General features: G+C 40.2%; 1 protein-coding gene and 1 pseudogene across 3 annotated transcripts in view; one reads left to right on the top strand and one right to left on the bottom strand.

Moving 5' to 3' along the window:
* The first annotated feature begins 5903 nt into the window (after positions 1-5903).
* Positions 5904-10249, top strand: LOC114480776 (uncharacterized; annotated as a pseudogene).
* Positions 10250-16742: 6493 nt separating this feature from the next.
* Positions 16743-24992, bottom strand: part of LOC114480586 (GTPase IMAP family member 7-like) — a 74699-nt gene continuing 66449 nt past the window's right edge. Inside the window, exons 4-7 of one of the 3 annotated variants that reach the window (XM_028474862.1) lie at positions 19704-19787; positions 19069-19490; positions 17318-17321; positions 16935-16970 (exon numbers count right to left, since the gene is read on the bottom strand). In XM_028474862.1, coding sequence (XP_028330663.1) covers positions 16969-16970; positions 17318-17321; positions 19069-19490; positions 19704-19787 — 512 coding nt within the window. In that variant the 3' untranslated portion in view covers positions 16935-16968. Of the gene's footprint in view, positions 16971-17317; positions 17322-19068; positions 19491-19703; positions 19788-24992 lie in introns of all 3 variants that reach the window. The other 2 variants (XM_028474859.1, XM_028474861.1) reach the window with 2 other exon arrangements.

Genomic DNA, 24992 nt, shown 5'->3' with positions numbered 1-24992 from the left:
TCCGAACAAAACCAAAGTAAATAATGACCAGCCGTATTTTATGCCTAAACAAAATATCTGAGCCCGAAGAAAAACAGAGGGAACCTACAGCATTAAAAAAACAAAGAACCTCAACCATTTGAGCCTTTCTCATGGCAGTTCACTGCGTCAAAACACAGAACAGCTGAGGATCAAAATCAAAGCTCAAAGCTGAAAATCAATACAATGCTTGACTGGTTCCAAAAAAAAATCAACACAGAGCGAATATATATATATATGTAAATGAAAATTTACATATATATATATATATATTTATAAAGGCAGCTTTACCTTAGTCCGAATTGGTGTTTGAGGTTCAACCGATGGTTCGTGATCCAGTCTCTGTCCGAGGGGTGGACAGAAGATGGTCCTGTTCGTGATCGCCAATTGTTACGGCTGAATTTACGGTTGACCTCATTTGAAGACATGATTCATTGCTCTGGTTGAATGATGGAGTCCAGGAGAAGCATTGATGATTTTCTATAAAAAATAGTTTATTCTAAACTAAATAAAAGAATACAAAGTGGAAACAAAAATGGTGACCCCCTGGCCAGGCGATCCAAAGACAGAGTGACGAGACACAATATTAAAGCCACGTATATCTCTCCTTAGTTCCCCCCTCCCTCCTCCCCCCCCGAGATTGAGACAGAGGCAGAGGCAGAGGGAGGAGGTGAGGACAGAGGGTGAAAAAAAGAAAGACAGTTTGTTCTTTTGGGTCTAAACAACCAGTTCTGTTATCTGTCGGTTGTCTTAGAGACGGAGGAGTGTGTGTTTGTGTTTGTGTGTGTGAATGAATGTGTATGGGGTGTGCTATGTGACATGTGACTGAGTGAGCATGAGTACGCACACAGAATGCCTATGCGTCCTTGTGCGTTTATTGTTTTGGGGAGATATTGTGTGCTTTTGACAAGGCAGTTTGACCCAGCAAGGTTTAAGACATGAAAGTCACACAATGGAAAGTTACACCCCAAGGCTTAAGGATTAAAATATATAAGTAATTATATTATTAAGCATAACTAATTATTCTGCCCCAACATAGGTATTTTGCCTTCTCGAATAATTTGTTTGTGTGTGCGTTGTGTGGTGCTTTATGTAAAATTCTTATAGATTTTTTTTGTAGTTTAAAAAATGGTTCAAGATACGTTTTGTAGTTATTTACCCATATTTCGGAGCAGTAATTTAAGTGCGATGTTTGTTTTAAGTGATTTGGTATGTAGGATTTGTTGAAGCTTCCATAAGATGTAACTGCTTTTGGCTTTGCTTTGTTTTTATGTTTTTAACTATTTGTATATGTTTTTTCCAGGTCAGCTTGTCGTCCATCCACACTCCTAGTACCCTATATTCTTTTACTTTTTCTATTATTTCCATGTTTAGTTTCAGTCTTATATCTCCTATTATTTTTTTCTTTCCGAAATTGATGAATTTTGTTTTGCTGACGTTTAGGGCTAGTTTATTTACATCTAACCATGTCTGGATTTTTGATAGTTCTTTATTTGTTGACTCTATTAGAGTTTTAATGTCTTTACCTGAGCATAGGATGGTTGTGTCGTCTGCAAACAACGTTAGTTTGAGGCTATTTGAGACTTCGAAAATGTCATTTATGTATAAAATGAACAGTTTTGGCCCTAAAATTGAACCCTGTGGAACACCACATTGTATGGTTTGGCATTTTGATGTGTGTTCTTCAAAGTCAACATATTGTCTCCTATTTGTCATATAGCTTTTAATCCATTTTAAGGCGTTGTGCTTAATTCCGTAGTTTTGAAGTTTTTCTTCTAGAATATCATGATTAATTGTGTCAAAGGCTTTTTTTAGGTCCAGAAAAATTCCGAATACAAATAAGTTTTTTTCTAATGCTTCTCTTATATTCTCCGTGGTGTCAATTATAGCCATTGCTGTTGAACGTCCTTGACTAAACCCATATTGTCCTTCATGTAGTATATTATTGTCTTCTATAAATTTGTCTTTTCATGAAGAGTTTTTCCAGAATTTTCGATAATTGTGGTAATATTGATATAGGTCGATAATTAGTGAAATTCCATTTTTCTCCACCTTTGTAAATCGGTCTAATTTTTGCAATTTTCATTCTTAAATGAGAGATTACTTATATGTGTTAGTGGCGGGGTTATTTCAACTGTTATGGTTTTTATTAGACTCATAGTTAGATTATTAATGTTTCTGGATTTTTTTGAGGTACAGGTTGTAATTATTCTATCCACCTCTGCTTCTGTTACTTCTTCAAGTATGAAATACTTATCAATGTCTTTGTTCTCATTGTCAAAATGGTTCCATTTAAGTGTTGGGTGTTTATTAATCCCTTTCTCCGTGTTTTTTCCAGTATTTATGAAAAAACTGTTAAGTTCTTGTGCTATAATGTTTTTATTGTATTCTTTTACATTGTGTATTATAAAGTGGTCTGCATTTTTTTCTTTGCTTTTGCACATGGTTATGGTGTTTATAATTTCCCACAATTTTTTGCTTTTGTTTTTATTCTCTTTTAATTGTTTTTCACAATATTCTCTTTTTTTTTCTTAGTAAATTATTGACTTTGTTTCTGTATTTTTTATAACGTACTTCTGCTTTCAATGTTTTTTCTGTAATATATTTTTTATATAATATGTTTTTCTTTTTGCATACGTTGGCTATTTTCTTATTAATCCATGGTACTTTGTTTGTTTTACTTTTGATTGTTATTTGTTTCAAAGGGCAGCATTTATCGTATATTGTTGTTATTGTGTCTGTAAATGTGTCATATGCTACGTTCACGTCTTCTTCATTGAAAACACTCTCCCACGTCTCTCTTTTTATCTGTTGTTTAAAGTTTTCTAGTCGTTTTTCTCCTTTCAGTCTTCTGTATGTCAATGAGTTTTGATTTTCAAGGTTCTTCTTCTTTTTAGTGTTAAGTATCGTAAATATTGGTAAATGATCAGAGATGTCATTTATTAATATACCACTCTTTAGATCTGTGTTTTGTATGTTTGTGAAGATGTTGTCTATCAGTGTTGAGCTGTGTTTATTAATTCTGGTTGGTTTCGTTATGAGAGGTTTTAATCCATTTGTGTACATGTAATTAGTAAAGTCTTCAATTTGGGTATTTTTTAAAGGATTTAAAATGTTTATGTTGAAGTCTCCACATATCAGTAATCTCTTATATTTAATTTCTTCTATCATTTTAGTTAGTTTCTCATTAAATATGTCTATTTTACAGTCAGGTGCACGATACAAACAACAGATTATTATCTTATGTCCCTCTGGACTTGTAATTTTCACTGTTATACATTCAATCACTCCTTCCACGGTTAAACTCATCGATTCTATAATCTCCATCTCAATATTTTCTTTTATGAATAGTGCCACCCCACCTCCTGGTTTATGTAATCTGTTCTTATAGACAAATTTATATCCTTTTATCATAAACTCCATGCCTTTTTTTCTTTCAGCCAAGTTTCTGACAGTGCTATTATGTCAAACCTATACAATGTAGAGATGTAATCCTTAATGTCTTCAAAATTTGCATACATACTCCGACAATTACAATGAATAAGTGACAGACCTTTTTCCTTCTTTGTTTCCACTTTGAATTCAGTCTCTGTGTAGTAATGACAGTTCGTGTCTTGTTTCCAGTGTGAAAAGTTGTTTGGGTCCACTTCGTCCACTTGGTTAATCTCCCGTTGTTGATGTTGTTGATAATGTTGTGAATGATTTTTAGTGATTCTTTCCATATCCATAATTTCTATCAGTGTTCTTGTAGCTTAGGTACCTCATTCGTATTTTTCCAGGTCTTCCATCCTTTCAATTAGAATGGGTTTTCCATTTTCTTCTCCTGGGGGTGCAATGTATATCCTGCAGCCTCTGGTCCAGGTTTTCACAATTTTTCCTCCCTTTTTCAGTTGTCGTGCCGATACTTGCATTCTGCTTCGTCAGGTTCTCGTTCATAAACACCATCGTTCCCTTAAGTTTTCTGCCTTGCTTCATGATTTCTCCTTTAAATTTCACGTTGGTAAATGTAATTGTCACATCTCTGGTATCTTTGCGTTTTGGCAGCAGCTGGCAGTAGTTGATGTTGTCAGGGTTCATGTCAATGCCTTTCGAGTCCAGGTAATCAATCACCTGTTCTTCAATCGATTTTGTGTCTTCGATGGTCAGTTCCTCTGCTTGTCTTGTCGCACTGGCGTAACTCTTTGGCCTAATCTTTAGGCCCGTGATGATGACATCCTTTTCTTTTTCTTTTCTTTCCAGATCTTCAACCCTCGCATTCAGCATTTTTATCTTTTCAACATTCTTTACATTTTCTTCTTTCAATACCTTGACATCACTCTCCACGGTTTTCAATGATTTCTCCAGGGCATTCCTCATGGACTCCATCGCCTTCTCCATCGAGTCTATCTTCGTAGAGAGACCCTCTCTCATTTCCTTAATCATTTCTTTAAGCTCTTCCAAAGCCGGATCAGGTTCTGGATCCGGTGGTACCAGTTGACTTGTTGTTTTCTTTCTTGTAGTCATGTTCTGGGCCCAGTTTTCCCAGGCTCAGGCTTTCTTTGGCTCTCTTCATATCAGCCTGAGCACTGTGAACACCAGTTACGTTCTGCCTGTGAGACGTGCCTATTCTTTTATGTCTCTCGCTTTCCTCGCTGGTTATTCTCATGATAAGGCGCAAGATTGTTTCATCGCTAACCTCACCACTTGACAACAGAGGCTTCAACTCTCGCCGAATGTCGCTATGCTTATAGCCTAGACCCTGATAAAGTGAGTGTAAGAAAACATCCTGAACTGTAGCTGGACTGTACTGTATGCCTGCATCTGACAGTTTGGACGTGAAAAGTACCTGCTGCTTCAACCCTATCACACGGTAGAGGAACTGCTGCTGTGTCTCATTCTCATTCTGTTTAGCACACACCAACTCTTGAAATAATTCAGTGCTGGTTTTCTCTCTAAGATGTGCTTGGAGAAACCCTTTCAGTTCTGCCACCGTGAGATCATCCTTATTGATTAGCATGTCTTTAAAGACTCCTGGCTTCAGTATCCTGAGCACACCCCGAACTAACTCTGTGTCAGAAAAACCTTCTTTGATTCCTTCATCAACCTGCTTACAGATGTCGTTGTAGCTTATGTCTGATGACTGATCACCAACCTGGCCCCCTTGAACTTTAAACTCTCTTCTCTGAAAACAGGAAAGTTCTCCAAGAGAGGGTAAGCCCTCACGAGTGGTCTGTCTCCTAGGCTGGCGCGGCGGATTAGCTCGTAGCAGGTTACAAAGGGCTGCATTAGCTTGAGTTGGTAACCTCGTTGAATGTGGTGATGACTGCTCAGGTGATGCTATGATGCTCTCCCTAAGTCTCCTACCAAGTTCCTCATAGCTATTTAGCATTTCCTGTATCAGTGTTTGTAACGAGTGTAGAAACCTCACTTTGTTCAGTGATGGTGAACTGTCTGGTCCAGCATATCTAGCTGTATCATCAGTTTGAGACTGGTGTGTTAGCTTAGCTGTAGTTGTCATAGGGACGGTCTGCGGAGGGTTAATACCGATGTCGTCTGAAACGTGAGTTGTCGGCAAACCTTGTCTGAATGTCTGTGAAGCGAGCAATTCCACCTCATCTCTGACATCAGCGATCGGTGGTGTATTTCGATTCTTAATTCGATCATCAATTAGATCCTTTAACATTAGCAACTCTGTCATCCCAGTGTCCTCTGACTCGAGTAGGTTCTTACTGTGCATAAAGGAACTAATGTGGTCGAAGCATTCCTCCTCTTCATCTTCATTGAGTCGCTGTTGCTCCGTCGCTGGACCCACATTTGTGGCGATCTGGTAGAGTTCTCCCGCTGCCAAGGTGAGCAGGCTTTTCCTAATGTCCCACACTAGGCTCCTCCTCTCACTCTCGTCGGCCATGGTTATAGCTCCTCCTGAGGGGTCACTCCGCACGACGAATCAGTCTCTGCCCCTGATCACTGCTTTCTCCTGGCCAGCACCAGCTCCCGTCTTGGTCCCAGATGTCATTAGTGGATCAGCTCCATCCCAGCAGGTGGCGCCGATCCTGGACGAGCCCCCAAGATTTGTTACGGGTCCCAAGGATGAAGGACCACAATAGCAAATAAAAGTACCTGTATAATGCAGGTGAAACAGAGAAGTCAGGACACGATCTGTGCTCACAGCTCTCCAGAATACTTCTCATTTAATGACATACATCATCACAATCACATGACCACTACATATTTCCTTAGTCCAGTTTCCTGATTTTACACACATTTTGCTAATTATATAATTTCCCATAACTCACATTTACATCATCTCTCATCACTCAAGATACAATTCAGTTTAAACCAATAAAGATTACTGTTTATAAATAACCCATTCTGTACATACAGTGCATATACTTTGTTTCAGGATAACCTATTTATCATCATTTACTACATAAGTTCACAGTTTTCATGCATTTTTGCATGTAATAAACCTTTTGTCTCTTTCAAGGGGCTGGACTTAAGGATTAATGTTTGTGATATGTATTATGATTATTGTCAACAAAACAGAACTGTAAAACATGAAACATACTATGTAACTGCTATACTGTTAACTAGGTGAAACGGGCGTCTATTCTGAGCCAAAATGGCGGCTGCTGCTGAGTTTTGCCTGTCTGGTTTGAGCCAAAATGGCAGCTGCCGATTGAACTTTTAGTCTTTAAAACTACACATAACTCGGCTAAACATGCTCTAAGCTTCACTTAACACCTCCAGTGATAACAATGTTTACTTATACTCTACATTCTGTAGTGCTTGGAACATTTACTGACCTGTATAATGCAGGTGAAACAGAGAAGTCAGGACACGATCTGTGCTCACAGCTCTCCAGAATACTTCTGAAGAGACGGGGGAAAGCGCAACCCCTTTACCTGTCCCTAGAGGAACTAGTTCCCGCACAGAAGTTCCACTCCTCATCACTTTTGATGGAATTATAGTAAAAGCACCCAAATGTTCACAATAAAAAAACTATAAACAAATACATAAAAAAAATATACCAAAGCTATGGATATTTCAGCTCTTACACATAAATTGTGGCTGACCAATTTTTGGGAGTGCCACACTTACACCCTGCATGTAAGTCCCATGCCCTCTCTGCTCACCTATTGTCACGGCGTGCCAGCCATTTCACCACGTCACATTTTAAAACTTTTTTAGCCCTGTACTGGGAGAGAGAGAGCCGCAGCCTTCATCTCCAACCCCTTTAAGTTCACCAAGGAGTTCACCAGGGGCAGAAGCGCAGTGGTAAACTTGCATCCTCACAGGAAGAAATAGACCAACACCTGAAGCAGATGTACAGTGACCCTGCAAGGGAACAGGAGCTTGGAGAATGTAACATCCTAATAGACCCCCCTGAACCTGAGGTGCAGTATGACACATCTGAGCTGCAGCTAAAGGAAGTCAGGGATGTTGTTCGCAATGCAAGTGCAGGCTCGGCTCCGGGACCAAGTGGCACTTCATACAAAGTGTATAAGAACTGTCCCAAACTCCTGCTGCGTCTGTGGAAAGTCCTCCGAATTTTCTGGAGAAGAGGGAGGATCCCAGATCAATGGAGAGTAGCTGAAGGAGTGTGGATCCCAAAGGAGGAAAACTCCACCCAACTTGACCAGTTCCGCATCATCTCCCTGCTGAGTGTTGAGGCTAAAATCTTCTTCAGCACTGTTTCCAGACGGCTGAGTACCTACCTGGAACAGAACACCTACATCGATACATCTGTCCAGAAGGGCGGTCTCTCAGGAATGCCAGGCTGTCTGGAACACACTGGTTTGGTGACACAGCTGATCAGGGAGGCAAGCGAGAACAAAGGCAACCTGTCAGTGCTGTGGCTGGACCTGGCTAATGCATTTGGCTCCATTCCACACAAGCTTGTTCAGCTCACTTTGACAAAATATCATGTCCCGAGCAAGTGCAGAGACCTCATTGCTGATTATTACACCAATTTCAGGATGAGGGTCTCTTCGGGAGCAATAACATCACATTGGCACAAGGTAGAGATTGGTATTATCACAGGGTGCACTATCTCTGTGACACTATTTTCCCTAGCCATGAACATGCTCATCAAGTCTGTTGAGCCAGAGTGCAGAGGACCCCTATCGAAATCCAGACAGCGGCAACCCCCCATCAGGGCATTCATGGATGACCTCACAGTCATGACGGAATCAGTCTCAGGCTGTCGGTGGATTCTGAAGGGACTCGAAAAGGTAATGGACTGGGCCCGGATGCGATTCAAACCAGCCAAGTCAAGGTCCATGGTGCTGAGAAAAGGAAAGGTAGAGGACAAGTTTCGTTTTAACATCACTGGCACAGGCATCCCAACCATCACAGAGAAGCCAGTCAAGAGTTTGGGCAAGGTTTTTGACAGCTCCTTGAGAGACACAACTTCTATCCAGTTGACCTGCACTGCATTGGATGGCTGGCTGAAATCCGTGGGCAAGTCAGGACTCCCGGGAAAGTTCAAAGCCTGAGTATACCAACACGGCATTCTACCCAGGATCCTGTGGCCCCTCCTTGTCTATGCAGTCCCCATCTCAACAGTGGAGAGCTTAGAGAGACGGGTAAGCAGCCACCTCAGGAGATGGCTTGGATTACCGAAGTGCCTGAGCAGCCTTGCTCTTTATGGGAACACTAATAAACTGCAGCTGCCCTTCAAATCCTTGGAGGAGGAGTTTAAGGTCACAAGAGCCAGAGAAGTGGTTCAGTACAGGGACTTACGTGATCCAAAGGTGGCTAAAGCAGGGATCAAAGTGAGAACTGGAAGGAAATGGAGGGCAGAGAATGCAGTTCAAGAGGCAGAGGCAAGGCTGCGCCAAAGGAGCCTGGTGGGAGTGGTGACACGAGGCAGAGCTGGGCTAGGCTCCTTTCCAACTCCCCGAACAAACACCAGCGGGAAGGATGGGCGCCGCCTTGTCCAGGAGGAGGTGAGAACTGCTGTGGAAGAATCAAGAACCATCAAGTGGGAATGAAGCAACAGGGAGCTTGGACAAGATGGGAGCACGCGGTCGAGAGGAAAGTGACTTGGGCTGAGCTGTGGAAAGCCGAGCCCCACCGCATCAAATTCCTCATCCAGGCAGTGTATGACGTACTCCCAAGTCCATCAAACCTGCACACATGGGGCGTAGCAGAGACATCAGCATGCCCACTGTGTTCCAAGCGAGGAACTCTGGAACACATTCTCAGCTGCTGCACCAGGGCACTTGGAGATGGGCGGTATCGCTGGAGGGATGACCAGGTTCTTAAGACCATCGCTGAAGTTATCAGCGAAGGACTTGTGTACGCGAAGCGTGCCCGACCCTCCAAGGAAACCATCGCCTTTGTCAGAGCTGGGGAGCAGCCAACCCCGGCCAGAAGTACCTCTGCAGGAATCCTAACCTCTGCAAAAGACTGGCAGCTGTTGGTGGATCTTGAGCATCAGCTGAAGTTTCCCGGCCACATTCCAGTCACCACCCTGCGACCAGACATTGTCCTTGTGTCTGAGGCCAGTAAGCAAATAGTGCTGCTGAAGCTGACCATCCCGTGGGAAGATCGCCTGGAAGAAGCCTTTGAGAGGAAGCTCTCCAAACATGCGGGCTGGTTGGAGAGCAAGGTGTTTCCCAGTGGAGGTTGGATGTAGGGGTTTTGCAGCCCGTTCCCTAACCAGAGCACTCAGCTGTTTGGGCATCGATGGAGAGAGAAGGAGGAGAGCCATGCGCAGTACCACCGACGCGGCAGAGAGGGCCTCAAGATGGCTGTGGCTCAAGAGAGGAGAGCCATGGAGTCATGGTAGCTAGTTAGCCATCTGGACACGAGCCGGGGCCTGATCAGCCACGGCTGGGTCACCTGGAGGAGGGCGTATTATGTTGAAAGACCCGAAACGCCCGATGAGACCAGGCACATAACTGATGATGTGTCCAGAGGCATCAGTAGATGTATGTACACAGCTGGCCTTCTGTTTTTCTCTGTCTCTCATCCACTGCAGACAATATATGGCTCCACTCACCTCTCCGTCTGGCTGCCACAGCTGCACTTGCCTCGCTGAGAAGATCGCAGAGCTGGAACATCGTATATCCACACAGTCATCTTTGGTCCCAGACAACCAGGGTCTCCGTCTTCCACCGGTTCTGAGCCGTCTGTCGTCGCAGCCACTGGGGCCGCTTCTCTTCCGGACACCACCGCTCCTGGTCAGACTGAAGTCCACTTGCTGCCGCCTCTAAATCCCGATGACACCTGGACTCTCACATGACCATCCGCCGTGGTCCCTGGTCCCCCACAGCAGGAGAAACTTACGCCAGCCTCACACACCGCATCACAAAATCCAGCTCGATAACAGATTTGATATCCTCAATCTATCGGAATTCCCTTTTCCTGCTGCGTCATCCACTGTGCAGTCCGAATCCCCTTCTTGGATCCCTCCTTCAGTAATTCCTAAGCATTCCTCTTCCTCTGTGGCTCGCCGCCTTTCTGTTCCTCAGTTCACTCCTCCCGCTCTTCTCCTCCGGTCTCACCGTCAACGTCAATATCTCCCACTCCTCCGTCACCCATCCCGGCAACCCCACTTCACCCACTTTTTCTCCGACTACTCTAATTGTGGGCGACTCCATTACACGGAACATCCGCTTCTTCAATGCAGTCACACAGTGTTTTCCTGGCGCCACCGTCCTTGTTGTCCTCGATAAACTTCCCAGTCTTCTTCATTCACTACCAACGTCTGTCCATAGAATCATCGTCCACGTCGGCTGCATTGATGCATCCCGTCGGCAGTTAGAAATCACCAAAACACACTTTACCAAACTCCTTCACTATCTCTCCACCTGTGGTAAATCCATATTCATCAGTGGCCCACTCTCCCCACTGCGGAATGGGAATTTTCAGCCGCATTCTCAGCCTCCATACCTGGCTCCAGAGAACCTGCAGAGCTCAACATGTGGGCTACATTGACAATTTTAATCTCTTCTGGGGTCAAAAATCTTCTTTTAATCCTGATGGTTTTCACCTTAATAAACTGGGAAGTAGTATTTTAATAGCCAATCTTCAGCACGCCGTCCAGCATTTCCCACATGATTGACTATTTACAAAACACACACCGTCTCCTTCACCTTACTCTACTGTCCCCCACCAAAGTGCCTCCTCCTGCCACAGCTCCCCCTACAGGCTCCACCCATAACTACATCCCTCTGCTCACACTTTTCCCATTCAGTTCATAATCACAGCCAGGCCCCCTAAACTCTACAAAAATGACACTAAACTTATAAAACGGCCCAATCCCATCCTCCGTCCACTCCCTCGTTTCTCACAGCCACCCTCAATGCTAAAAATACTGAAACTGGCTCTCCTAAACACCCGTTCACTTAACAATAAAGCACTCATCCTACATGAATTCATAACTGACAATAACCTGGACTTCCTCTGCATCACTGAAACCTGGCATAAACCTCTAGACTATTTCTCACTAAAGCAAGCCACTCTCCCTGGTTACACTTACATTGAACAGCCCCGTCTCACTGGCCGGGGAGGTGGTGTAGCCTCAGTCCATAAAAAAGCCCTCAACATCAGCACCATATCCACAACATCCTTTCAGTCATTTGAACACATCACCTTCAAACTCCCCGGTCCTTCCCCCCTCGTAATTAACATTTACCGCCCTCCTAAACCCAACCCATCTTTTTTCCCTAATCTATCTGATTTTAAACAGCTCTCACCCATCTCACCTTCCATTCTCCTCCTCGGCGATTTCAACTTCCATCTGGACAACATCAACTGCCCCCATGCCTCTGAATTCCTTGCTCTACTGGACTGCCAAAACTTCACCCCACCCATCCAGCAACTTTCCAGTACTGAACTCTGCATCTCCGATCATCTGGCTATCACCATGGACCTCAACCTCCCCACCCTCCACCCCAAGGACAAGCAAACCATTTGTTTTAGAAACCTGAAATCCATCTCTCCTCATGATTTTTCCACTTCTCTTCTTAACCTTCTGTCTGCCTCCCCCCCTCCTTTCTCTTACGACCCCACGGACCTTGTTAATGTAACAAATAAATAACACACTAGGGCTCAGGAACTGACTGCGAAAAAGGTCAACAGAAATAGGTTCGGCTGTAGAGCCAAGGTGTGTGAATAATTGGACACAGACACAAGGATTTCGTTTTAGTATATGTATATTAAAGATATTATATATAGTAAAGATATTTGGAGTCAATTTATATTGATATATATTATTTAGTTGTTATTAATAATCAGGTATAGGGAATAAACAAACAAACAAAATACAATCACAAAACAAAGACAATATTTTCTTCTTTCAAAACTTGTAGTCAAAGTTCAGTTCAAGGTTCATTTCCTTTGGTGAGTTCAGTTCAGTGAAGGGTTTCGCAAAGTTCTTTCGCATTGGGGGAAAAAAATACAAAACAGAAAAGGTCCCCAGGGTATATTCCACGTATTAGGTCCAAGTGTCCGAGGAAACAAAAAGATCAAATATTCCTACCGCGATGCAGCGGTGGTTGGGTGGTGGCTCGCCATCTAGTGGTCGAGAGTGGTTGGTGATCCAGGACTAACATAAAAACCTGACCTATAAAACAAGGCCAACAACAATCAGTCAAAAAGGAATTAACTTAAGTATATTTTAAAACAGAAAATACATTCACCTTAGCACATTTAAACAATTTGTCATTGTTAAATAAATAAACAGTTATAAATAAATGCTATAAATCATAGCAGAAAAATCCATATCAAGGTAAATCAAATTGAAACTTCATTCTATATATTCAGAGATGAAAGGGAATAAAGTGCACTTTTAAATCAACATCATTAGCTGTAAAGCTAAGTCATATCATATAAATTAAACATGCATGTTTTAAATAGATTCTTCAAATAAATCATTGTTGTAGCACAACAGATCATCTCATTTAGTAGGTCAAAGCCTATTCAAGACCACATAGCCAAATGGGCATTTCTTTCAAAAAGTAACAGAAATGGTCAAAATCAATCAAAACTACAAAAAGCGAAGTATTATTTTACTATAATACTATTCATTTAACAATTCGGCTTTGATTATAAATTAGAAAATAAAAGGATTACTTAAATAAAAGTGCAAATAGTCAGACTGACCCTGTGTGTTCCGCAGCTAATGTTGGCTTAATTTTGCAGAAATTTCAATGGAGTCTGGTACACCACAAATCCGCCAAATACTTAGTGAAACACATTGAAGTACAATGTGAAACGACTCACCGGTGAGTGGAGAGATATCTAGTTTATAGGAGAATATGTTCATCCAGGTATTTCTTATGAAGGTTTTGTTTCAGTGGTGATTTTCAATCAGTAAGCCGACCATGCAGACGCCACAGTGAGAGCAACCATCACAGCATTCAGTGGAGCAAACAAGAGTGAAGGAGGAGGAGCCAGGGACTTTAAAGGTGTAGCGCGGGCTCGTCACAATAAAACCATGGCAGGAAGTTGGCCTCTAGTTCACATGGGTTACATTAATCATTACAATAATTGCCTCTCCTCCTGCCTCGTCCAACTTGCCCCCTCCAAAACTAGATCAGTCTCATTTACCCACAAACGTCAACTTGAACGTCTCCACAAAAAAACGGTTTAAGAGTCCATCTCCTAGCCTACTCTGATCACCTTCAACTATATAAAACTGCCCTCAACACCACCCGCTCTGACTACTACTCTAACCTTATCAATAACAGTTCCAATAACCAAAAGACTCTCTTCTCTACCGTCAACAAACTCCTCAAACCGTGTGACAACATTTCCCACACATTTAACACAGACAAATGCAACTCCTTCCTATCATTCTTCCAATCAAAAATTAATACCCTCTACAGTTCCTTAAATATTTCTCTCACCCCCGCCCACTCCTCACCTGCCTCCGCCCCTCTTACCACTCGTTCTCTCTCCAAATTCACACCTGTCCACCCAGTTGACCTGTTAAAAATCCTCTCCACCATGAAAACCTCCACCTGCGTACTTGACCCTGTCCCATCCCCCTTTGTTAAGCACTGTTTCCCCACCATCTCCCATTTCATTTCAAAAATCATCAACTCCTCCCTCACCTTTCCCTCCGTCCGTTCATCACTGAAACTGGCTGCCGTAACCCCCGTCATCAAAAAACCTTGTCTCAACCCCGACATCATGAGCAACTTCCGACCCATCTCCAAACTCCCCTTCCTGTCAAAAGTCCTGGAACGTGTTGTTGCCTCACAAATCACATCCCATCTCAACAATAATCACCTTTCCAAACAATTTCAATCTGGATTCCGCACCAAACACAACACTGAAACAGCCCTCCTCAAAGTCACCAACAACCTCCTCCTCTCATCTGACTCCGGCCTACTCTCAATTCTCGTTCTTCTTGATCTCACTGCTGCTTTTGACATCATCAACCACTCCATCCTACTTTCCCGCTTAAAATCCCTCCTTAATATCACTGGCGATGCCCTCACCTGGTTACAGTCCTACCTCACTAACAGAAAACAATTTATCTTCATCAACAACTGCTCCTCCTCCACTGCCCCCCTGTCCCAAGGAGTCCCCCAGGGCTCTGTGCTTGGTCCTTGATCTTAAACAGTAACAAATCAGACATACTCCTCATTGGTCCAAACTCCCTCATCAAAACAGCCTCTGACTTTCACCTCACCATTGATAACTCTACCCTGTGTCCCGCCTCTCAGTGCCGTAACCTTGGTATCATCTTTGATAATAACCTTTTTTCTACCTCAAAAACATCTCTCGTCTCCGTCCTTCACTTTCCTTCCCCGCCGCTGAAACTCTAATTCACGCCTTTATCAGATCCCGCCTTGACTACTGCAATAGCTCCTCTTTGGTACAACCTCCACACTCCTCAATAAACTCCAATACATCCAAAACGCAGCTGCCCGCCTCCTCACCCACACCCGCTCCCATGACCAGATCGCCCCTGTCCTCCAAAACCTCAACTGGCTCCCCGTTCCTCAACGCATCGAATTCAAACTCCTCCTTCTCACCTATAAAGCCCTTAATAATCAGGCCCCTCCTACCTCACAGATCTGCTCCACCCCTATACTCCCTCCTGCAGCCTCAGCTCCTCAGATGCAAACCTCCTCACTGTCCCCAGGACCAAGCACAGAATCTGGGGGGACAGATCTTTCTCTGTAGCTGCCCCCCACCCTATGGAATTCCCTACCAAGCCACATCCACAACTGCACCGACCTCACATCCTTCAAATCATTTCTCAAAACTCACCTGTTTCACTCAGCTTGTTTAAACCACCCACTCACTTCTATTCTCTGTCATATTGTAACTGACCCCTGGCGCACTTATTTGGAATCTTAAACACTGTTTTATTTTGGATGTAGTTTGGACTTGTTTCTCATATGTTCAGACTGTCATTTTCCTGTGTTAAGACAACTCATCCCTGCAGTTACCTGTAGTCTCCACTGGGCATCAGGATTTCTTGTCGGTGCCCTAAACAGCATGGGTTTTAGGAACCAGCAGGAGCAGGCTTACTTGTGCAGGGGGGATTAAAAGGGGTGTTTACCCAGGTGAGCGGTGTTTTTTCCGTGTATGGATAGCAGTGGGAGAAGCAGCTGTCAGCAGAGGAGGGCGATCGATCAGCCACAGCATGGCCTATGGAGACACTGAACTGTGAGCACCAGCAGTGCACTGAGAGAGTGGGATCAGTCCTCCAGAGGAGCGGTGTGTTGGGAGATCGCGCTGTCAGCGCGAGCTGTCAGATCAATCTGTCAACGCAAGGAGTGAGCTCAGACACGGTGTGATCTGTAAAAGCGGTGCGTCTGCAGACGAGTCACTACGTAGTAAAGGATTCCTTTTAACGCCCTTGGTGAGCGGAATGAGGTACGTTACGCATCATTTATTTGGCCCTTACTGCAGGTGAAGCGGGTTGAGTTGTCTTGTTTGTACATAAGTCGTTGCATTTATTTGCTTTGTTTATTTCTTAAATATGAATATTTGTTTATAGATTACAATAATGAGGAATGATAATTACCTGTCTGGTTTTACATGATTAAAATGATTAAATAAAGTATGTTTGTGAATTGTTTGCACTGTACAAAACTATAAAATTAAATAACTTGCATTGTGTATTGTCTTGTAGTTTTCACGGTGCTCTGCTATGCTCAACATCGAAATAAAGGGGCATTGAGAAGCATCAGTCGAGACTCCAGCATCTGGTTCTTTCAAACCCAAGGGCCGTTACACATATTTTCTTGTTGTTTTTATGCTGTAAAGTGTCTTTGAGTGTCTCGAAAAGCACTTTTAAATGAAATGTTATTATTATTATTATTATTATTATTATTATTATTATGTACAGTTTGTTTTGGTTTGTTGCTTTGAGCCTTTTTCAGATTTCCTTATTAAAGTGAACCTAGAGCATGAATTAATAAAGGCTTCATTTAAACACATTCAGAGTTCAGTGATTAAAGTTCTGTTTTGTCAAACCTCAAAACTGCTGCAGTCAAACTTCACAACAACCCAAATGTCAGAATCACAACTTTTATTTATTAGATTATAAGGCACACATGTAAAAATGTTAAATGATAAAAACATTAGTGTGTGTTTGCATCAAAATGACAAACATTCATTTTTACATTTCATTTCTTTGTTTTTTCTCTTTATTTTCTGATCAGAGACATAAAGTTAAACTGTCACCAGTTAATAAAGTTGTTTTTCCCTTTTTGTTTAAAATAAACAATATACACTTTTTAATTTTAATTTCATTTCACATGTCATGTAGATGCAGTCTTCTAGACTCCTAATGTATGTCTATGGCTTATAGTGACCTCTAGAGGCATCAGTGGATACAACAGGAACAATAAAAGGCATCAGAAACAGGAACATCACATGTGACACAATCAACACAAGGAAGACAGTTTATAAATGTTTGTTAGAAATTTAAATGTCATGAATTTAGACAGAAAATCAACACAGTCAGTATAAATAATTTATGAAATATTGCAGCTCTAGAAACCTTTTATTGCCTCTTATAGACTTAGAACATGTAGCTATTAAATGAATGTACGTAAGAACCTGAGGTCTTGGTTTTTTCAGGCTTTACCATGAAAAAACCTTTAAAATGAATTTAAAAAACAAGAACAAAAACAAACTCCAAACTCTTGTATGAACACTGCGCATGCGCACATATCAGTAACTCTGCTATTGGTTTAAAAGTGTGGAGAAAATGTAAGAAGCCATATGATGGGCTGAAAGCAAACACACCTGATTGGCTGATGAATCTGTCAATCACTTTTATCAGCCAATGGTGACGTTCATTGACCCGTGACGTCAGGGCAGTCTCATAATTCACCACATTTCTCTCACAAATACACAGAGGTTTCACAGAACAGAAGCAGTTTGTAAATGCACATTCAGCAATTTGCATTATCTGTAGATTTATATTACATGTGCCTCAATATAATATTTGTGAAGTAGGACGTGTGCGTTTCAGAATTTATATTACAAGTTTGCATAAAATATATTTGTGAAACAGATCATGTGCATTATTGAAAAACCCTGCAAGAGTTCATTCATTATGATACTGTTCTGATTCTATAAATATTGATCTGATGATACTGAATTAATAATAATGGAAATCCAAATGTATAATGTGAATTAAAAAAATGATATTTAATATAAACGTGATACAGGATACAACCTACACAGCTTACCTGTCCATCTCAGTGAGTTCTGGGATAATAAGATAATGAGAGTTCAGTAATAATCAATAACTTATAACTGGAACCTGCTGCTGTCACAAACTTTAACAACAAACTCAAATCTCAGTGATCACAACTTATTTTATTTACAGTATTTAGAACACACACATGTAAATACAGATGAGTAAAACATGTTTCATTCTCTCTCATCTTTAAATGACAAGAAAAGTTGATTTACTGGATGTAATTTTACATCAAAGTTACAAAAGTTAGATTTGATACAGATTTAATTTCCATAGATTTAACAAATACAAATAAAACCCACAACCTCACGCACTCACGTCTGCTTTAATTTCCCCTCAAACATCTTCACAAGATAATAATATAATTTGATCTTTACAAACACAAATCAGAGATACATGTAGAAATAATGATCTTAGATAATATAGATTCACAGAAACATTTTAAAAACATGATTGTTTCATTATCTGTGGCCGTAAGAATGAATACATGATAACATTAGTTGGAGTGAAATGTTTGTGTTTATCTGTGAGAAGAAACAGATGCAACAAAACAAAATCACATTCCCTTAGAATTATAATAAATCTGATACACTTCATTAATGATTAAACATTATTTACATTATGTATTAAGTATTAATTTATAACAAATAGTTATTGAATATTTACTGGTTTATATTTTTTTCCCACACTAAACATAAAACATAAAATAAGTAAAAATCTCACTTCAAAAGCAATTTCAGAGGCAAAAAATGACTTAAAGCATAAACTTCTAATAGAAGATCATATGTATTAATATTTAGTTTCCTAATCCTGAAACTGATTAATAAAGAATAATAATTCATTTCTCAAACAAGAATATAAAATGTATGTTATTCATTTTAATATAATGATATTTTAAACAAAAACCACAAATATTAAAGGAGGCCTCATCTTGTACAACAGTTTATGACTTTCGAAAAAAGTGCTGAATAAGGGAATCGTTCACGATATTTGTAATATTTATTATTTCTTAATCACTTCATGACCCCTGGCTTTAAAGGAGGAAACAGAATACAACTTATAGATCATTTATTTCATATGTTTTCATCTGTAACCATAAATTACATATTTTTGTGTTAAATTTTCTTGTATCCTTTTTTTCCCTTTTTTTCTCGTAATAGCTTTGATGCCATTGCAATTGTGGCAGCTATTGCTGCTACGCCTCCGCCAACGCTAGCACCAATGCCAGCACCAATGCCAGCGCTAATGCTAGCAGCAACGCCAACTACAGCGACAGCGCCAATGCCAGCGCCAATGCCAGCGCCAAAAAGAGCTCCCAACAACACCCCAGCACCAACACCCGCTAGGATTTTTCCTAAACTAATTCTAGTTTGATGTTTTGCTCTCTCTTTAATCTCTTCATCAGACAAGCCACTTTCTGACTCTCTAATCAACTCTTCCTCTTCCTGTATCATCTGATCTACTTCCTGCAGCATTTCATTGGTGTAAATGCCTCCATTGTTGCTGATCACCAGATTCTCTACAGTGTAGAGCAGCTCCTCCAGCTGGTAGGAGTTGCTCCTGTATTTTTCTTCTGGGTTGTTGTTCTTCCAGTATCTGGAATCAAAGACGTGACAGCGGCCGCCACATTTTATCACCACATCCTTCAGCTTCTCATTGTGATCCACAAACTGCTGAATGGTCGTCCCTTCAGGGAGCTGGTCTCCATGAGTGAAGATGATCACAGAATATTTCAGCACTTTTTGAGAGAAGTACTGAAATATTCTAGTGACGACCTCCTCCTCATGTTTAGTGTAAGTCTCCACTTTAAAGACAATGAGAAAAGCATGAGGTCCAGGAGCACACTCTATGATAGACCTGATGATCTCAGACTTTAGCTCCTCTTCAGACTTCCTTATGTCAAATAAACCAGGCGTGTCGATCAGAGTCAGTTGTGTGTCCACCACTTTTTTTGTTGCAGATTTACACACAACTGTTCCAGATCCTGAAGTGTGATCAGGATCAAACCATTTCTCACCAAACAAAGTGTTTCCCAGGCTACTTTTCCCAGATCCAGTTTTTCCAACCACAACGATCCTACGTTCAGGTAAACTTGGAAAGTCTGAAAGTAGAAAATAAGAGACGAGGATTTTTAAAGTTTCTGTTTTTATTAACTTTTAAATGTGAACAACACTGATTGATAAACTAAACAATACAGCCCAACATCAACAAAGATATATGTAAAAAGGTTGATACCAGTGACACTTATAAATATACTAAATGCAACATAGAAACTTATTAATTTCATTGATTTTCAAAAATATATAAATAAAAAGTTTAAATGTAATAACTGTTTTGTTACTTATTATTCTATGAACTGATCCTTCAGGACAACAATGTATTTACAGGTTTTTCATAATATTTCACATTAGGATTAAAAAAGAGAAAAACAAACAGGGAAAAATGTAATTCAAGTAAAAATAAGGCAAAAACTATTTAGGATAACAATTAAAATATTGTTTAAAATGTAAAAACCTTTTGAAAATATATTGTACATTTTATTTTTCCTTTGATCTAAAATGAAAACTGACTATTGTATAAAAACAAAGGATTAAAAGCATCATTATAAATGTGTAACTTCTGTTGTCATAACTTACCTTGTAGAGACATGGATGCCATCCTGTAGAAAATGTTGATTTCTGTTTGAGTTTCTTTCTCTGATTTGTAGAAAAACTTCTTTGTCTGATTGTCTGGAAGGTTCTCACACTCAGTAAAAACCACACTGATGTGTGTTTGTGAAAAGGTGAGTTTCAAATGAAACAGTTTGTCCTGTAGGCTGAACTAAATACTGAACCTAACAACACATAAATAGGAGTGGCAGATACCAACTCACATGACCTGCTGTTACATTAACCCTTCATATCATGGACATACTTCACTTTAAATAATAAAAACTACTTCACAGTCCACCAACCACATGTTTGTAACAAAAGTAAATACAGAACAGAGAGATTAATTTATTACTGTGACCTTTGACCTGTAGTTGAAATGTTAAATTATTCTATTGTAGATTTATTGTTAATATTTATATATTCATCAACCACTTTGAATCTTAAAAAAATCTCCTTCTTTCAATATTTATCTTTATTATTGTTTCTTTTAAATAAAATAGTGTAAAGTGATGTTAAAAACTCAGCTTTGATGCTCGTTCTATCCCTTCAATCACAGAGAAACACAGAGTGGAAAATGTAGGATTTACCAGAAACTACTACACAGCTGTACAATCAACTATGAAAGCTCTGATGAGAGCAGACAGTCCACACAGAGTCTGCTCAGCCTACGTTCAGACAGAGGATGTTTGAGGCTTAAGCCTGTGGTTACTATGGTAACTAAGGTGTTTTCTCGTTAATGAAACGGACGTTAGAACCCAGCTTAACGGAGCCAGACTCTCAGGTTAAACCTGGACTGAACTCTGAGCTGGGTTTGATGAAATACTCCTCAGGTCACCTGTCAGTAGAGATGGTGTTTTATTTAATGATCCAGGTTTAAGAGTCAAATCTTTGTTCTGAATCAGGACTCACAGATCCATTATCTCTATCAATGTGGATCCTCTCAGAGACTTCCCTTTACAAATATACAAATAAGAAATGCTGCACATTGAACATGTCAACAACAATCTTGCAATACTATTATAAGTCAGCCCTGCTGTTACTTTGTAACAGGACCTTATTGTACATAATTACATTAAGTAACTAACAATTATTCTAAATATAATCATAATAATATAAGATGTTATTAACAAAATAAACTGGTGGTCTCTGCTTTAAACAACTATATGCTGCATGTTTACGTTGTTTTTGAAGAGAAAAGCTGCAATTTTAACATGTTCAAACATCCAGAATTGTAGCCACGTTAATAACGTTTGTTAAAAATCAAACACGTAATTCGTCAGAATTTCAGCGAGATAAGAATATTTAGTTTTGTACAGATCATCACCTTCCCTCAGGTTCCACAGACTCCACCAGAGAACAACCTGAGTTAAGATGGCCGTCGGTGATGACGTTAAAAATTCTGCCGTAAGACATCTAGCCTTTATTATATGATATATCTATGGTAGCAGCTAGCGTGGACAGCTAGCACAAACACTTGAACAGTACTAAGTGCAACGTGCTAAGAGCGTGTCATGTTTGACAAATGAACAAACACTGAATAATTATTATTTTCTGAAGAAGTGAAAAAGCAACAAGTTCAATGTCAGAAAAGTGTTCTTACAGTTTATGATGTGCTAACTTATAGCACTACATATGACGTTTTATTTCATTAATATTTTATATTATTTGGAGAATGACAAAAGTACACATCAATATGACACGTCGCCCTTAGGACTAAAGATCTGCCACAATAATGTGATTTAAATGAAAATACCTCAAGTTGAGGGCGTTTCTCAGCTCTGTCCCATTAGTGTGTGAATGTAAACAGGTGAATGAGCAGATATTGTGAAGCTTTAGGACTACTTTGGTAATATTATTAGCACTATGGAAATTAAGTTCATTTGCTATTTTACATGAACCCCAACCATAGCCTCATAATAAACTGTAATTCCATCCACAAGGTCATCAACATTAACTGTATGAGTCCTAAGTGAGTTTGAGTTGATCATTTTAAACTACTGGTAGTTTGTTACAACAACAAACATTCATTTCGGGGAAACGTTCTCGATTCTTGCAAACTGCTTGGTTTGGTAAAGCAGAATGGAGAGGATGTTAGAGTGTCAACCACAAAGTTTGTTTTGTGAACGTTCAGATTGAAAGTGAAACTAAAATCAGGTGTTTTTAAAATTCCTCTCCTTGGTTTGGTCTTTGTTATTCATACAGCAACATATGTGTTTGTTTCCATCAGAGAATGGATTCCTCTGAATCATTAAAGGCTGCAGTGTTTATGGAGAGTTTGCTGACTTTATGTCTCTAATGTACGTGGTCTCCTCTCAGAGGATCCAGGTTGATAGAGATGAGGGATCTGTGAGTCCTGATTCAGAACAAAGATTTGACTCTACTGATAGATGATCCTGGTAAAGTCTAACACTCACCACAGCACAGAGAAATAAAAAAAAACCTTTCTCTACGACTCATTAAGATCTATCAATGATCTGTGTATGTGAGCTTTCTGTAACCACTGCATTAATCTAACAGTAATAACACATGAATTATTAAACTGTAGAATGCAGAAACACACACGCAGTTTAGCAGCAAATAGATGTACGTAACAGAATGTCAATGATTTCATATAATATCAGAGATAAATGAGTATTTATTTTCTAATCTATAGCTGAATAGCTGAGGATAAAAAATATTGTATAACTTTTGAAATGTTTGTTTTAATGTTTAAAAAAAAGTAAATATTGTAGTTTAATACAACCTTAGGTATCTTTTTAATTTAGGCTACTGAAAGTAAAGTGTGATAGGCAAACACACTTTATTTACAAACAACTGCATATGATGATGATGTACAGTAGTTAGGATCAGTATCTAGGTTGGTTGGAGAAATTGTTAAATAATTTTTTTTTTTTATTTATTCAGTTCATTTCCGACATGGTTGCATTCACAGAAATTCATTTGACATTCAGAGCAAAATCACATCATTATTTATTTATTTATTTATTGTCTTTTTTTTGTCCTTTTGCATGCCGGAAAGGGCGACGGAAAAAAGCATTATGCTTATCCAGATCCTTCCCCAATTTGTACACAGATAATTTTACATCCAACCTCGTTTCTTCCTTTTTTTTTTTTTTTGTCCTTTTTTATGTGATGTGTTCTCGTCTGCAGTCATTGTTCCTGTTGTTACTCCTCCTCACTGTCCTTTTTCTCCGTATCTCCTCGAGCTTTCTTTTCCAGTCGTTGTTTACGTTCCTCCAACTCTCCAAACGAAAAGTTCTTCTTCTTTCGGAGTACCTTGATATCCTCTGAGAGTCGCCTCAGCATACGATCCATCAGAAAGGCACATGCACATACACATACCCCCATCATTAGCAGGCCAAATATCATGACTCCTAGCAGATAGATGTCCTCCACATCTTCCACTGTCAGCAGAGAGAGACAGAGCATCTGGCTTCTCCCTCGTTCATCCATGACATATCCACCTGGGTATGTGTCCTTTGGACACGGTATTTCGTGCTGTAGTAATTGCCTCGTTGAGAAAATTTTGTCAATGGTGCTCAATGACCAGTTAATGAGTTCCATGTCGTCGCTGTAGAGTTCAATGAAGAGTTGACTTGAGACCTGTATGTGTGTAGAAATGTACTCCTCGTTTTCTCCTTAAATTGTTTCAGATTAATGGACTGTTGTGTCTCTGCGTCAAGGCTGTTCCAGAGGTTCATGGCTCTATACACAGTACTATGTTTGCCAACGTTTGATATGACCCTGTTTGGTCTAAACACATTATTATGTCTGAATTCATAGGAATTTTGATTGTATGTGAAATGTTTTTGTATTTGATGTGGTAGTGTTTTTGATGAAGTGGGTTACACTATCATGTACAGTTTGTTTTGGTTTGTTGCTTTGAGCCTTTTTCAGATTTCCTTATTAAAGTGAACCTAGAGCATGAATTAATAAAGGCTTCATTTAAACACATTCAGAGTTCAGTGATTAAATTTCTGTTTTGTCAAACCTCAAAACTGCTGCAGTCAAACTTCACAACAACCCAAATGTCAGAATCACAACTTTTATTTATTAGATTATAAGGCACACATGTAAAAATGTTAAATGACAAAAACACGACTGCGTGTTTGCATCGAAATTACAAACATTCTTTTTTAAGAAGTCACGCGAGATGTTCTGAGAGTCACGTGACAGTCTGTGAAAAATCAACATGGCGGCTCGCTGTCTAGACTAGTCTACCAACTTTGTTTACTTGCTCATATTAACGCAAACAAGAGCCGACCGTGCGCCCTCTCACCAGCCAGAGTGGAGGACCTCGAAGAGTTCATCGACCGAAAGCCGCAAGCACATCAGGTAAGTCTGCAAAACCGAAAAAATGAAACATCGACAGACACGTCAGATCTGGAGGCAGAATCTCACACAGAGGTCCTAAAATCCATCAACAAGAGGCTGGGTTTGGTCGATTTACTGCACCAAGATTTACAGGAAATGAAAACCAGCCTGGAATTTGCATTCCAACAAATTCAGGACTTACAAAAAGTCAATCAAGATATCCATTTGGCTTTATCTGTGATGACCTCTGAGGTAAAAAAACTGAAAAATTAAAACAAGCTTCTTAAAGAGACAGTCCTGGATATCCAATCTCGCAGTATGCGAGACAACGTGATCTTCTC

This window comes from Gouania willdenowi, chromosome 18 (genome assembly GCF_900634775.1).
Source record: "Gouania willdenowi chromosome 18, fGouWil2.1, whole genome shotgun sequence".
Classification (NCBI taxonomy): Eukaryota; Metazoa; Chordata; class Actinopteri; order Blenniiformes; family Gobiesocidae; genus Gouania; species Gouania willdenowi.
This window is presented reverse-complemented; position numbering and strand designations above follow the sequence as displayed.